This window comes from Theobroma cacao, chromosome 1 (assembly GCF_053813885.1).
Source record: "Theobroma cacao isolate CCN51 chromosome 1, ASM5381388v1, whole genome shotgun sequence".
In the NCBI taxonomy this organism is placed as follows: Eukaryota; Viridiplantae; Streptophyta; class Magnoliopsida; order Malvales; family Malvaceae; genus Theobroma; species Theobroma cacao.
Window position 1 is genome coordinate 14,925,956 of NC_142639.1, and position 14,771 is coordinate 14,940,726.

General features: G+C 34.6%; 2 protein-coding genes across 2 annotated transcripts; one reads left to right on the plus strand and one right to left on the minus strand.

Moving 5' to 3' along the window:
- The first annotated feature begins 3,166 nt into the window (after nt 1-3,166).
- LOC18612593 (FRIGIDA-like protein) lies at nt 3,167-8,758 on the plus strand. The gene is made up of 5 exons (XM_018129070.2): nt 3,167-3,349; nt 3,609-3,692; nt 5,859-6,919; nt 7,554-7,726; nt 8,131-8,758. Exons 3-5 carry the CDS (start codon nt 5,869-5,871, stop codon nt 8,545-8,547), a joined length of 1,641 nt encoding a protein of 546 aa, XP_017984559.1. The 5' UTR covers nt 3,167-3,349; nt 3,609-3,692; nt 5,859-5,868; the 3' UTR covers nt 8,548-8,758.
- Nucleotides 8,759-12,127: 3,369 nt separating this feature from the next.
- Nucleotides 12,128-13,746, minus strand: LOC18612594 (UDP-glycosyltransferase 74G1-like). The gene is made up of 2 exons (XM_018117421.2): nt 13,028-13,746; nt 12,128-12,919 (listed from the first exon to the last, which is right to left on the minus strand). The coding sequence occupies exons 1-2, from the start codon at nt 13,682-13,684 to the stop codon at nt 12,197-12,199; spliced, it is 1,380 nt and encodes a 459-aa protein (XP_017972910.2). The 5' UTR covers nt 13,685-13,746; the 3' UTR covers nt 12,128-12,196.
- Between the last annotated feature and the right edge of the window lie 1,025 nt (nt 13,747-14,771).

Below are 14,771 nucleotides of genomic sequence, written 5' to 3' on the forward strand. Positions count from 1 at the left end.
ATTTGCTCAGTCTCCATGGTGCCCATTCAGGATGGTTAATCTATTTCTCAACGTTACAATTGTCACTTTAGATCACAAGCCCTTTATCTCGAAAAAGAAAAAATAAGAAAGGCTTATCCAACTGCCAGTGTTTTTGCTAAGGTGGAGTCCGCACAACTAATAGACTTAGAGAAAGTGACTTTAATTTCTCCTTTCTCATTCCTCAAAATAACCCCAATTCCTGTTGCCCCGGAGCATCCCTTTGCAGCACCTTCCACATTAAATTTCAATTGTCCTTGTATAAGAACTTCCCACTTAATGCCTTCACGACCACTTTGAACCTTTTTGGCCGCACTAACACTATTGGGTTGCAGATAAGTTCCCATCACATTAGGAAACTCATTTGGCCACTTGACTTTGGCCTATGTTGCAGTCCCAATTTTAACGAACTCCTAGCATCTTGTGGTGTCCTAACTTTTACTGTCAAAAACCACTTCATTCCTTTCCTTCTAGATAAACCAAACGATAGCAACAAACGCCATTTTCCAAATTCTCTCATCGACCTTCCCTATCTGACAATTGTTCTAAGCCTCAAGGAATGTTCTTGCATCTTTTGACAAAATCTATTTAACACCGAAGATCTCGCACCATTGACACCATACTTACCACACTTCAAAGCCAGTGAAGAGAAAATGGGTATTGGTTTAACCTTGTTGCCTGCATAGCACGCATAATGTCACATTCTCTCGTATAGCCCCCCATCCTAGCAAGTTCCTTCTTGACTCCTATTTTTTTGGGCATTACTTACCACACGAACACCTCAACTCTATGTGGGGCCACCCTTGCCATACGTTTTTCCAAAGCTTTCCCCCTCTAGTGCCTGCACATATAACATTTTTGCAAAATGATTTTCTTGTATAGTCCCCGCTTGTTTCTTTTTTTCACACTATTTCGTCTTTGAAGTTTTTACTAAGTTGAAACTCCTTTAGAAGGTCTCTCAACTGCTGCCATTGTTTTATTTCCCAATCAAAAATGTACCTTTTCAAGGCAGCATTCCAGGCCCACGTTATTAATTCTAGTTTTTAACACGTCAAATAGATAATCATTTTGAGTTTCCTAATTTAAAATATAATAATTTTATTGAGAAGAGCATAAGCTATCATATTTAATCATTTGAAAGACTTTTTGTTATTTTGAGTGATTTTAATGTGTAAATAATCTTTAAAGAATTGGATTATTTATTATATTTTTGTATGGTTATAGATAGGCTTTTGATTGTTTTGAGAAAAAGCAAGATTATTGGAGTATAATGAAATAGAACCTCACACACTCTTTTTCAACTTATCATATATGTAATTTTCATTAAATGAATTAAAAGTGTTAGTTTTTTATTTTCAGCATATGAAAAAATTAAAGAATTAAGCGTATGATTATTTTCAATTTAGTTTATCTACATGATGGATCTTATTTTATGAATGAGATATGAAATCTTTTATTTTCTTTTAAATAATATTTTAAAAAGTTATGAATTGATTCTCAAGGAGTGAGATAAGCAACGCTAGAATTAGTTTTAACAAGTTTTTTTTTTTGCTCAAACCTACCTACTAATGAATTATAATAATTAGTAATAATCATGAGAATTATATTATTAACATGACTTTAGTGATGTGACTAAAGATGATAAAATTTTATGAATTTTAAAAATTAAATTTATAATATGCTTGATACCATATTTAAAAAATAATATGTAGAGTCATTAATTAATAAATTTAAAAATGAAAATTTTTATTTTGATAATAATAATAATAATTTTGTAACTGTTTTGATAATACGATTTATTGATCATCTTATAAAGGTACTGAAACATTTTAGTTATTTGAGATTTTTATTATTAAATGCAATTGATTCTTATTTTTTTTATTTCATTTACTCTATTCTGATGGAGAATTTAAATTCATTGTATTAATCTTTAGACTTAAATTAGACTCAGATAATTTTTAACAAAACTTTATTTGAGTAATTTGATATGTAAGATATTAGTTGGGAATATACTTTAAGACTGTATGTTTGGTTTTATATTTAGATTTCAGATCAGGACATAAACAATGTTAAAAGAAGTGGCAAATTTTGATGTATTCTTTTTTTCTATTTAATAAAGACGCTCAAATTTAGGAATTGGTAGAGCCAATCATCCAAGGTAGTGAGTTGAACAAGACGCGAGTTATGTAGCCCATATCTGCAGCAACAACGAGAAAAGCGTGTTGCTTTAGCCGGACCGCTGATAAGACAAAAAAGGAGCACAACACAAAGCTCCACTGTTTCAGCTTCGTCAAAGTATGCGCTCTTGACACCTTGCTTTGCTTTCATTGGCGCAACCTAAGACACCCAATGACTATTGCTGCTTCCAACCATTTAAACTATCATTGAACAAAACCAATTGGAAATTAGTGTCCGCAAAGAATAAAATGGATCAATAAATCAAGATTCATAAAATTAAAAGATAGACCTTGGAATATTTTAGGAAGAAAGTTCTATTTTATGGAATAATGTGACTATTATCTAGTTATATCTCGTCTTAAAATTATTTATATTTGACATTTTAATAAGTAAAGTAGATCATACATATCATTTAAAATTAACAATTAATACATAATTCCAATTGTTTGTTTTGTGAACAAATCAAAAAAGAAAGTATCGGTATCCTTTTTTATCTATTTTTTTATTTGTGGTTTACATTTTTAATTTTTAAAATTGTATGAAGGAAGGAAGAGTAAAAAAAAAAAAAGACAAAAAAATTGTTAGACGATATTGACAAAAATTTTTGTAATGGTTTTGGTGTTGGGCCAAGCCCAGCCCGCTCAAGTTTTTCAGACAAAGGTCAGTTTGGTGCAGAAACCAAAATCCAACACCAACATGCCTAAAAAATCTTTGTCTGAATCCAACGTGGCACAACTTTAAGAGCACTCCTAAAGCTCATTAACACCCCACCAGCTAAGACTCACTTTACAACGAAGCGCAGACACAATTGTACACTGTCAAACAACAAAAACGAGAGTGCTCCATAAAAAAAAAAGGCAAAAAGAAGGAGAGCGAGCGAGAGAGAAAGAGAGAGAAATGGCTGTGCTGTGCTTAATAAAACACTAGCTTGTAGCTCTCAAGACTTTTCTCTCTTTTCCTCTCTCTCTCTCTCTCTCTAGGGATTGAAGAGTCGTAGCAGCCACACATATCCACTCTCCCAAACACCAACCCCCCTTCTCTCTCTCTCTCTCAAAAAAAAAAAAAAAAACACGAAAGGTAAAAATGGATTGATAATTCGAATCTCCATCGAATTAGGTCACTTTGTCACTCCATTTCCCTTGGAATCAATCAGGTAATTTTTCTTTCCGTCGCTATTCCTTTCTTTTCGGTTCGTTTTCACTCTTCTCTCCGGATCGGCACTCTCTCTATACCTTTTTTTTCCTTCCTGAAAAAAAAAATTATGAAAAAATGCTCCTTTTTTCTTCAAATTTGTTTAATTTTTCTTTTCAAACTTCGAACCTACTTTTTAAACTGCCAAATTTCGTTCTTTTTTTAAAGTGTGCAGTGAAAATTGAATATTGGACTGTTCTGATCGTGTTCTTTCTTTTTAGGGTTTGGTGTTTTTGTTGGTGTAGTATTTACGATCTCTGAGTCGGCGTCGTCTTTCTGTAAATTTGAAGCCTATAAAATCACTGGTGAGAGCAGCTACTTCTTTACTGTAAAATTATAAACGTTTATGATTTTTCCTTTGTTGTTTTTAAGTGCTGGGTTCTTTTTGGGTTTTCTAGGGTTTCAAAATAAGCCGGAGCTCTCAAATTTCTTTTTGGTCTTGACGACTTATTTATATAGCATTTGGTCTAGGGTTTAGATTGTGGTTTGTTTCTATTTATGGAATAAAGGAATGCTTACTTTAAACTTAATAATGGTGAAATTATGAGTGATAATGATCGTAATTAAATTTGGAAAGCTGTTAATCTTTATGGTTATTATTAATGTAACTAAACTTCTTTTTAGTGGTCCTTATTAAGTTAGGCCATTTTTTGAATTGGGAAATAGAGAAAGCTAGGAAAAAGTTTTAGTTTGCTGAAACTCATTATCTTCCAAAAGGGAGCTTGGGTCATTGTTATCTATTATTTTTATTTTGGAAAGTACTTGTTGTGAGAGGGTACTACAAGTCTCTTTCATGAAGCAACCTTTATTGTTTCATGACGCTTTAGAGGGTGGAATTTTTGTTCTGATTCAAGGTAAACTTGCTGGTTTTTGGAAGTAGTTAATGGAGATTAATGAAGGAAGAGTATAATGGTTGAGAACCAATTAAAATAGTATATAGGAAATTGCAGAATGGTCTACTGGAGGGTGTCTATTTAGATGGTTGGCCTGTGGAAGGCATTCAGATGCATGTTATTGCAATTTTTCTCCTTTTCAATTAAGAGTGCTATAATTGTTTTAGAAAATGAATCGAGTGCAATTATAATGGGAAATTTTGTTCGGTTGCTTAGCTGTTGTACTGACCTTTCCTGATGTGCGCTATATCTCTATTGATATAGGGGTTAACAGTAACATTCTTATAGGGATCTTGTGATATTGTCTACTTATTCTCTCTGTAATTTTGTCACTTGTGGTGATGGTGGTTTTGTGGGGGTTGAGGGTTTGATGGGTATGAGAGAATGATTGAAAACGATTGAATATGATAGCTTGAGAGGCCTTTTTTCTCCTTTTCTGATTTACAGTGAAGTATTGTCCCTCACTACTTTAAATTTTTGGCATTGGTGCGACAGAAGTAACCTTATTCTGCAATGCGACTAAGTACAACTTTTACAATAGATGGATTGATTTGAAGGAGCAGAATCTCTCCCCAATCCCCCATCCTTCCTAGTTGTGTATTTTCTTTCTTTCTTTCTTTCCATTTTGTAAATACTGAAATATTAAATGCTCACTGTTTCTAAGTGTCTATTTGGTCTGCAAATTTGGGAAGTTTAGAATGATGTGTAGCCATGTCTTCATTGACTTCATTGCTTGTTGTGAAAAGTGTGGGAAGGAAATGTCAATCGTGGTGGAAAGTGTCATTAAGGAGTGATCTGATCCTTTTGGGAATTAAGATGCTTTGAAGAGTTTCTTAGTGCCTGCATCTTGGTTTTCACCTTGTCTTTTGAAGTTGTCTCATTGATTATCATTTGTCACCAATTATTGTAATTAGATTGTTGCTGAAGCTACTTGTTGTAAATGATCCTCTTTTTACACGCAACATTTATTATATATGGCTGCTGATGCACTTGGTGCAATCATCATTCATTCTAATGGGATTAGTTCATAGTTAACTGAGAACAAAGATTGTATAATGTCGTGACTTGTTTTCTGTGTCTAGAAGCAAAAAATGCTTGTGCTCTTGTACAGAAAGTGTTTTCTTGGACAGCTGCTAAGTAAGATATCTTTTCAGTGACTACTAAGGAACCTATAGATGGTTCTTGCAGTGGCTTCTAAATATAGCTGCTGAGTTTTTTTCTTGATATTCATGTGGTCAAGTTGTGATATTTTGCCCTAGTTATGTAAATAACTATATAAGTCCTCCAATTTTGTTGCTTTCATTACTCCATTATATCATCAGTTTATTTTGCTGTATTTGGTTACTAGCTTCTTACTGTTGTTCACAGACAATATTCAATTCTTTGAAAGAAAAAATGTGTATATTTATGTTGAACTTTACCTTCCATGATATTCAGTTTCTTAATTTTATGTTTTCTGTTCATTTTTCCCCTTTGGTTTTAAGTAAAGGTTTGTGTACTTTAAAAATCTGTTTGGTTGTGCATTCTGTCTTTTGTACTGCAGTGGGAATCTGATCCCTGCTGACATTTCTCTTTCAGGTTTTCTGCTATGGAAGATACACAGTCAGTTGCTACACTCGTAGACTCAACTACCTCTAAGATACAGCAGCTTCAGAAAGCATTTGCTGAACTTGAAAGTCATCGTGCTATAACACTTAATATGAAATGGAAAGAACTTGAGGAACATTTCCATGGGCTTGAGAAGTCCTTGAAGAGACGCTTCCATGAGTTGGAAGACCAAGAAAAAGAGTTTGAGACAAAAACAAGGAAAGCTCGAGAGATTTTGCAAAAGCGTGAAGCAGCTGTTGTAGCCAAGGAACAAGCCTCATTGTTGAGGTTACAAGAAAAGAGAGATGCTGCTGTTTTTGCCATTACTAATTCTCTAGAGAAGCATAGGAAGTTATCATCTGAAGAGCCTGCTGATGTCAGCTGTGATGGAGACAGTGGTGAACTGTCGGTTGAGGAGAAACCACCTGATTCTGTAGCTTCTGAAAGTAACTTGGAGGACATCAAAAGTTCTATTGAGAATGGAAATTTTGAGGTGAAATCTTATCCCCAACTGGTAAAACTATGTGAAGAGATGGACTCTGAAGGACTGCACAAGTTTATATCAGATAACCGAAAGAACCTTGCTGCCCTAAAGGAGGAAATCCCTTGGGCATTGAAAGCTGCAGCAAGCCCAGCTTGCTTAGTCCTGGAATCTTTGGAAGGATTTTACCTTTCAGAAGTGCCAAATGTGGATGGAAAGAAAGATTCAAATCTATTGGGTCTCAGGCGAACCTGTATCATGTTGATGGAATGTCTTAGCTTTTTGCTAAGTAATCTGGATGTGGTTTCTGTTTGTGCTGTAATCTCTGAAGATATTAAGGAGCAAGCAAAGTCGATTGCTGAGGAATGGAAACCAAAGTTGGATGCTCTTGACATTGATGCTAGTAATGGTAACTCATTAGAAGCTCATGCTTTCCTGCAACTCCTTTCTACTTTCGGTATTGCCTCTGATTTCAATGAGGAAGAACTTTCAAGGCTGATACCAATGGTCTCTCGTCGTCGACAAACAGCTGATCTCTGCCGTTCCCTTGGTTTGTCTGAAAAAATGCCAGGTTTGTGTTGGTATCAGCTCACATAGTAACATTTTACAAGTCATTTACATAATGTACTTGTTTTTGCGAAAAACAACAATGATTTTGAAAATTTGGCTTGAATATGTCTTTTTTAACCCCATGGGTTTACATTTTATTCCATTTTAGTAAAACTGATATGACTAACCATGTCTTGTAAGTCCTTTTCCTATTCTCCCTAATCAAGGTGATCTCTAGCCATTGGCTCCATGAAAACTCATCTTTACTCTTAAACTGATAGGCATCTTCCTAAAGTAACTAAATGCTTTTAGGTTTAGGTTTTTTTGAAAAATATCTTTGTTTAAATGCTATTTTGGAGTTGAGTGGACCATCCTGCATTATGAATGACCTTTGAATGACACTTTTAGACATGTGTCTTTTGGTATCAGTTGTTTGGAATGAGCTGAATCAATGTTAAATGATATTGTTTTTCCTACCTTAAGTAGTATTAAAGCTCTTGAAACAACAAGTGAGGGGTTCAACATATGGTAATACAGTTTTAGAAATCAACCATTTCTTTCATTGTACTGGTTTTGTTAATTTATGCTTTTCTTTCTTTTATTTATCTTTTCTATTAACTTTCTTTTATTTATCTTTTCTATTATTTTTATTTTAGGTGTAATTGAAGTTCTGGTGAATAATGGAAGGCAGATTGATGCAGTTAACCTGGCTTTTGCATTTGAGCTTACAGAGCAGTTCTCACCTGTACCCTTACTAAAATCCTACTTGAAGGAGGCAAGAAAAGCTTCTTCACCTGTCAAGCCTGGAAATGCCTCACCCTCTGCTCAGGTGTGTTCTTTACTCAACTACTTTAAGGTGATTGGTGTTTCCTAATACTGGCTGGCCTTAACCATATGTTTGAGGGACAAGCACTTATCTTTGTCAGTGCCCACAAGGTCTTGTCTGAAGTAGATTGGACCAGCTTTCTGGCCAGCTAGCCATTCTAACGTTCTTGGGTCTTGTCTGATCATTTAGGATGATTTGGCTAGTTAGATCCAACTGCAATAGATCTCAGCAACCTGACACTACTTTGGAAGTTAAATTGTTTAGCATCTATTTACATGTCACCCGCAAAGCAGATTTATTCTTGCAACTTGAATGCATGAGACTGATTTGCAAATATTCATGCTCATGATTTTTTTTCCTGCTGCATTTTGGAAAATGACTGAAATGCTTTAATTCTTTTGTTTTAGACTGAGGTTAATGAGCGAGAGTTGACTGCTCTTAAGGCTGTGATCAAGTGCATTGAGGAGCATAACCTTGAGGAGCAATACCCTATTGATCCGCTCCAGAAGCGGGTCCTCCTGTTGGAGAAGGCTAAGGCAGACAAGAAGAGGGCAACTGAAGCTGCAAAGCCTCAACCCAAGAGACCTCGTGCCAATGGTGCAGGATATGGTCCCCGAGTCACTAACGGAGCTGCAGACAAAGCATTCTATCCTAGAGTCACAGATAGGTACCCGCAGTACGTGTATGACAGACCCTATGTTTACACTGGACCTGCTGACAACCACGGCCCCTCTCTTCTTGGTTCTGCCACCTACAACTTCTCTCCTAGTCATGGCAACTACTTTGGAAATGGCTACCAGTATCAGGCTCCGTATCTTCACTAATTTCCAAACATGGCTAAAAGGTGACTGCGATCCTCTCACATTAGCTGTTAGCCTTAACCCTTGAGTTCCTTCCATGTTGCAGTGTATGAATGGATTTAGTATTAAAAAGAAACAAGAAAAAAGAAAAAAAAAATTGCCTTGTTAATTTTAATCTGGTGTACAAGAAGATATTTTAATCCTCTAATATATGCACTTTGTTTTTGTATGTAAATCCCTGTTTTATTTGTTTGTATTTTGGTACGGAATGGGTTGTTGCAATTCGCATAGGGTGTGTTTGGAACGCCAGATGAAGGATTCGAACACGGACGGTACTCTTTCCTAATGGAGGATGGAATGGAGTGGTGAGAAAGAAGATAAGCAATCTCCGTAGGAATATGCCGGAGCTCAGATGGACTTAATAGTTGGCATGCCCAGCTCCTGTTTATTAACATTACAAAGCGGTTTAAACATTTTATTCTTATTTTATGCATCCAAATTTTATAAAGATACGTTCGATGTCAATACTGAATGCAATGTTATCTAATTTTAGCCGTCACAATCCCAAGCGTCCAATACTCTATATATATATCATAATTTACAAAGACAAAAAAAATCAATAGGTCGATTAATAAATAATCTATTTTTATTTTTAAAATATTAACAATATTAAAAAAATAATTCAATACTTGACTTGCTAATTAGCATGCCAAACTTTTTAGGTCTAATAAAATAATTCAATTTAGATTAATCATAATTAGAGGTATTTAAGTTGGCGTTTGCCCAAACTCGTGATTCTCACTCGATTAAAACCGTGGTTGAGTATATAGATTTTAAGATCCAAATTCGATCAAATTGATTATGTTTATATTATTTTATTAATAAATAATATATTTTTATTTTTGAAACACTAACAAAGATAATATTTTATTATTTAGTGAAGATGTTGCTTATTGGGATCTCATTTCTAATGGTGAATTTACCACCAGGAGCTTGTGAGAATTAATTTGACAGCATCACCCTTCACATCATCTTTATAAGTTTATATGGCATCAAAGTATACCGCTATTAGTATCCTTTTCTTAATGGAGAGTGGTGCATAATTGGATCTTGGTGGACTTGCGAATCAAATCTAAAAGCATTCAATTGGTCTTTAAATGTTTATGTTGTAATTTTGAGGAACCCCTCATACATGTTCTTTGGGATAATTTAATTGCTAAACAGGTTTGGAATTATTTTACAAAATTATTTCAAATCTATATTATTAATCCTCATAATATTATGCAAGTTATCTAGGTATAGATATGTTTAGGAGACTTTGTTCGACAAGGCTTATATCCGAATATTAGTGTCATTATTTATTTGTTGATTCTCATGGGTAGAACGTAATGATACAAAACATAGAGACCTTGGAATGTATGATAACTAGATTGTGTGGTGTGTTTTGAAATTAATAATGCAACTTCATCAAGGTAATTTGTTGAAACCGAGGCCATAGAAAGGAGATACTCAGATAGCACAATTATGGAGAATCGATATTTCAAAAAAGCAACCTAAAATTATTAGTTGGCACAAATCATTGACAAGTGAACTCAAATTAACTGTTGATGGAAGCTCCAAGGATAACTTTCAGAGTGCATCTGGAGGGGGGTATTGCGTGATTATACAAGTACACTTATTTTTACGTGTTCTAAAAATCTCAGACCTAATAATTCTCTTAGTCTTACAAAGAGATCTTCTCTTGTGTCAACAATAAAATGTTTTTAAAGTGCGGATTGAGATGGATGCTTTAGTAGTGGTATAGCTTGTACAAAAAGGTAGTTAAGGATCACATGATATACGATATTTGCTAGCCTCTATAAGGAAGTGTTTGCAAATAATTTATTATAGGATTTCTCACATTCATCGGGAAGGAAACCAAGCAGCGGATTATTTATCTAATCTTGTGTATTCACATCAACAACTTCAAGTTGTCTCTCAAGCTTGAAAAGAATTACAAGGTATTCTACATTTAGATAAAATTAACTTACCATATGTTAGGGTTAAACAAATGAAAAGGAATAGTACTTTTTATTTATTTTTGTAATTTTTTTTCCTAAACTCATGTAAGAGGGGTAATTATATTATTTATCTGTTATGCTCTTAAACATGTAAAGAAAGTAATATCCTTATTAAGCATTCTTTTTTCAGTATTTCATGTAATTTTGGAGGTAAGGTATACATCCCTTTCCAAATGTATGTTTTATTTTTTTACTTTATTAATAAAATTTAATAGAGTAATTGGACCTTTTGAAAATTTTCAAGATTAAAAAAATAATAATTAAATGACAAGTCAGGCGAAACTAAAACTCAAGGTTTAAAGAAAAAACCACGAGCCGATTCATAAACATTTCTTATGGTAATATGTCTGCGTCTTGGCTTAGTGAAATTTGACTTCATTAAACAACACTCGGGAGAGAAATGGAATAAGGAGAATTCAAGGGGAAAATGCTGTTGCATTTAGGAAACTAAGCATGCGTTAGGTTGCAATAAATTAAGATTAAAGAGTCGGCTCTGTGGAATGAATCAGGAAAGTGGTGCATCCATTTCCTAAATCAAAATCCATGTAATTTGACGTACACGAAAAGGAACAAAAAAGCTATAATAATAATAATGAGAATTCATCATCAAAGTCTTTTCAAGTTTTGATATATTAAACAGATGATTGCGGACATGGAAATTTAAATATGGATCATTTCTAGCAACGTCTTAGAGCCGGCAACCGATGCTTGTCCTGCGTACGAATTCCTGAGGCGGCTCATCTTATTGTAATTAACATTAACATAAAAAAACTGAAACCATAATTGGAGTTATTGGGAGGCTTGTCGCCCTCGTCGCTGAAAAACAAACAAAACGTAAAAATGTCAAAACAAAGTGTTAATAACAAACGTTTGGGTGCATGTGGTTAATGATTTTTTAGTTTATTTTGTTTTGTCAAGTGCTCAAACGATTTTTTTTAATTGAAATATTGGTAAATTTATTTTTATCTGTCTAGTTTTGTTATAAACTTGACTTTGTTTCAGTTTTCTGATACATAATTTAATGAAACTATGTACTCGAAGGAAAAAAAACAAATGTTTGTTATAAACCCATTACAGAATTTTATATATAGTATATAAGAATCTAATTAATTCCATTCTATCTCAAGAAAAATTAGGATTATACATTAATTGCAGGCGCGCAGTCTTGCCCATGAAACTGGTTACAAGGATTCATTCGTACCAATAATTGATCAAGTTAAAGTTTTTTAGTTAAGAAGATAGAAATTTAGTGAGGAGAGTTGGTAAAAAAGGTGGGAGCTGGAACAAATCTTGCTATCTAAACATTTTTCCGTTGAGGAACTAAATGAAAATATGATACAAGGGCTACTTCATCTCCTATTTATCCCTTTTAAAATTCCTCCATCTTTTTGGAGAGGGGAGCCATTCATTTACCAAAAATGTTAAGAGATACCCCATTTGTTTAATTGACATAAAATAAGTACTGCTTTAGTTGTAAGGTTACACTGAAATACATATATAGTACAGCTCAGACGTCCCTAAGTGAGATTGTTCTCATTATTCAGGCTTCCTTCTACACATCTTGTTGCCTCGTGAGATGAAATTGAGACACTAGGTCCATTGGAGCAACACTATTATTTAGCAAATAGGTCAGCTACAAATTGATTAATGTGCTTATCTGAGCTCCCACCTTCATCAATTGCCTCTCTAGCCAAATTCTTCCACTTGTTTGCATTCTTCTTAATCTCTTTGCCCTTTTCTCCCTCCATTATTTCCTTTACGGACAGTTCAATAGCCTGGCTTTTCACAATGCCTTTCTCGTCAGGCTGAGCTTTTATTCCAACCTCCCATATATCCTCCACAAACTTTGCATTGGTGATTTGGTCTGTCCATTGAGGCACTGCCACCATTGGAATTCCCAAACACATGGCTTCCATAACAGAATTTAAGCCGCAATGCGTAAGGAAACACCCCACAGACTCGTGTGATAGCACCTCCAATTGGGAGCACCACCGCACCACCAAACCCTTCTCTGATGTCTCCTCCATGAACTTGGTTGGTAGCTTGGCTTCCTCCGATTCCCTTACCACCCACAAGAAGTAGCAGCTGCTTCCTTTCAAACCCCAAGCTATCTCCCTCATTTGTTCAACATCTACTTCTGCCATGCTCCCAAATGACGCATAAACAACAGAACCCTTTGGCTTCCCATTCAGCCAACTCATGCAAGTGCCAGTGTCCGGCTTGAACAGATTTACTCCATAGTCTTTGTCATCTTCAATTCTTTTATCCAAGTACATGGATGGGAGAGTTGGTCCTATGGTCCCCAGCTTCCAAAGTTTTGACATCCAATCCACAACCTTTTAAGGGAGAAAGAAAACAAGAAGATCAAAAGAAGTCAATTAATACATTCATGAGCTAGCAAGACAATATATTAATGTGTTGGTGACATTAAGCAATTAATTAACCTGTGTCTCCAACTCGTAAAAGTTGTCGAAGAGAACCCAATCGACTAGGTCAAGGTTGGAGAACTGATTCACGACCATATCAAAGAAAGCGGGGTAAGATCCATAAAGAGATACGTAAGAAGGCAATTCGGAAACATTAAGTTCAGGCAATCCTGGAAGAGAAACATTAGACACTGAGAGAGGAAGCTGAAGAAGGCCCTTGTGAACATGGTAATATATGGAGTTGACAGCGCAAGACTGCGTAAAAAATGCCACCCCAGCCACCCCAAACTGCTTGGCTACGTCAAGCGCCCAAGGCAAGAATGGATCATAGATGAGGGCATGAACAGGGCGACCAATTTCGCCAAGTTTCTTCATTAAAGTTGCTAAACTTGGTGAGCCTACTTTCTGAAATGTTGTCAGGTAGTCTTCACTGCTCTCTGCTTGGGCAAAGCCGCCTTCGTCGAAGCCGTCCGATATTGATTGGATATCAATAGGGGTGTTGGGGTCAACAAGCATGGACTTGGAGATGAAGGTGGATGTTACTAACGTGGCTTTGAGACCTTTGGAGACTAAGCGTTTAGCGAATTGGAGCATGGGATTGATGTGACCTTGGGCAGTGTAAGGGAGGATTAAAACGTGAGCATTGTTGGCTATCTTGGGATCTGTCTCTCCCATTTCGTCTGTCTCTCTTCAGGTTGGCTCAAACAAATGCTTCAGTCCTGTAGGCACTCTTTGGTTTCCTGTACTTGGGGCTTGACTTGGAGTAAATTTATACAAGGGATGTTGTGTTAAATTATCCATATTGAAAAAGGATTTCAGGTCTTTTATATTCAACTACTAAGAATGGCACATATTTCTCCATTTTTTTAATATTTTATTTTATAAAAATATTTAATAAATAAAAATTAGAAACTTAAAGTTTGAAAAGCCTCTTTTTCCTACTTTTATGTTTAACATCAACATTATTTGCCCTATTTGACTTTTACAAAACTTGAGAAAAAATTTTTGAAATGATTATATTTTTTTATGAAAATTGATGTACCATGATTTTTAATACTAAAAAGTAAAAAAAATCATAACAAATAATTTTAAAAAAGAAATGTTAAAAAAAAGATGAGAGCCTTTAACAAAATTTTAGGACATAAAAAAATTTACCAAAAAAATGGAAAGAGTAATGGATAGGTATGATTGAGATCCAAGATGTGTGAATGACATAAGGAGCAAGAAACTTATCTTTAGGTAAGTGGTGACGTCTCCCTCATGTTTCTGGTTGTTAATTTTCATGCATCAATTATTTTGTCAATATATTAGAGATTTTAAGTTCCAATATTAGAATAAGAGTAGTTGTGTTTATGGGATAAAAGAGGTTAGTTTCAATTATATATATAATTCAAAATCATAATTTTTCAAAAAAATATTTAATTAATTGTTAGGAAAATCACAAGGGATAAACTCAATCCTAAGCCTTCTTCACTAAATGGCAAAATAAGAACACTCTGGTTGTGGATGAAGAATGAAAAACTAGAGAATAAAAGAAGACAAGTGAAACTCACTGTTTAAATAAAAGAGGATGTAAAGCATATGAAGCTGGAAACGCATCGTTTCACTAAAGAGATTTATTAACCTTTTTTTAATTTTCTGTTAAGTTTGTTGAAAGTGATTGTTATGCCTTTTTTTCTTTACTTTATTGTTTAAACACTATATATATATTTCAGCTCATTAAGCATTGAATTGATAGAAAAACCCTGAGAAATTTTCTCAA

Coding starts and splice junctions, on each gene's coding strand:
- LOC18612593 (XM_018129070.2), top strand. CDS start 5,869: ATGGAAGATACACAGTCAGTTGCTACACTCGTAGACTCAACTACCTCT. Junction 6,920..7,553: donor TTTGTCTGAAAAAATGCCAG/GTTTGTGTTGGT, acceptor TTTTTATTTTAG/GTGTAATTGAAGTTCTGGTG. Junction 7,727..8,130: donor ATGCCTCACCCTCTGCTCAG/GTGTGTTCTTTA, acceptor CTTTTGTTTTAG/ACTGAGGTTAATGAGCGAGA.
- LOC18612594 (XM_018117421.2), bottom strand. CDS start 13,684: ATGGGAGAGACAGATCCCAAGATAGCCAACAATGCTCACGTTTTAATC. Junction 12,920..13,027: donor TTTACGAGTTGGAGACACAG/GTTAATTAATTG, acceptor CTCCCTTAAAAG/GTTGTGGATTGGATGTCAAA.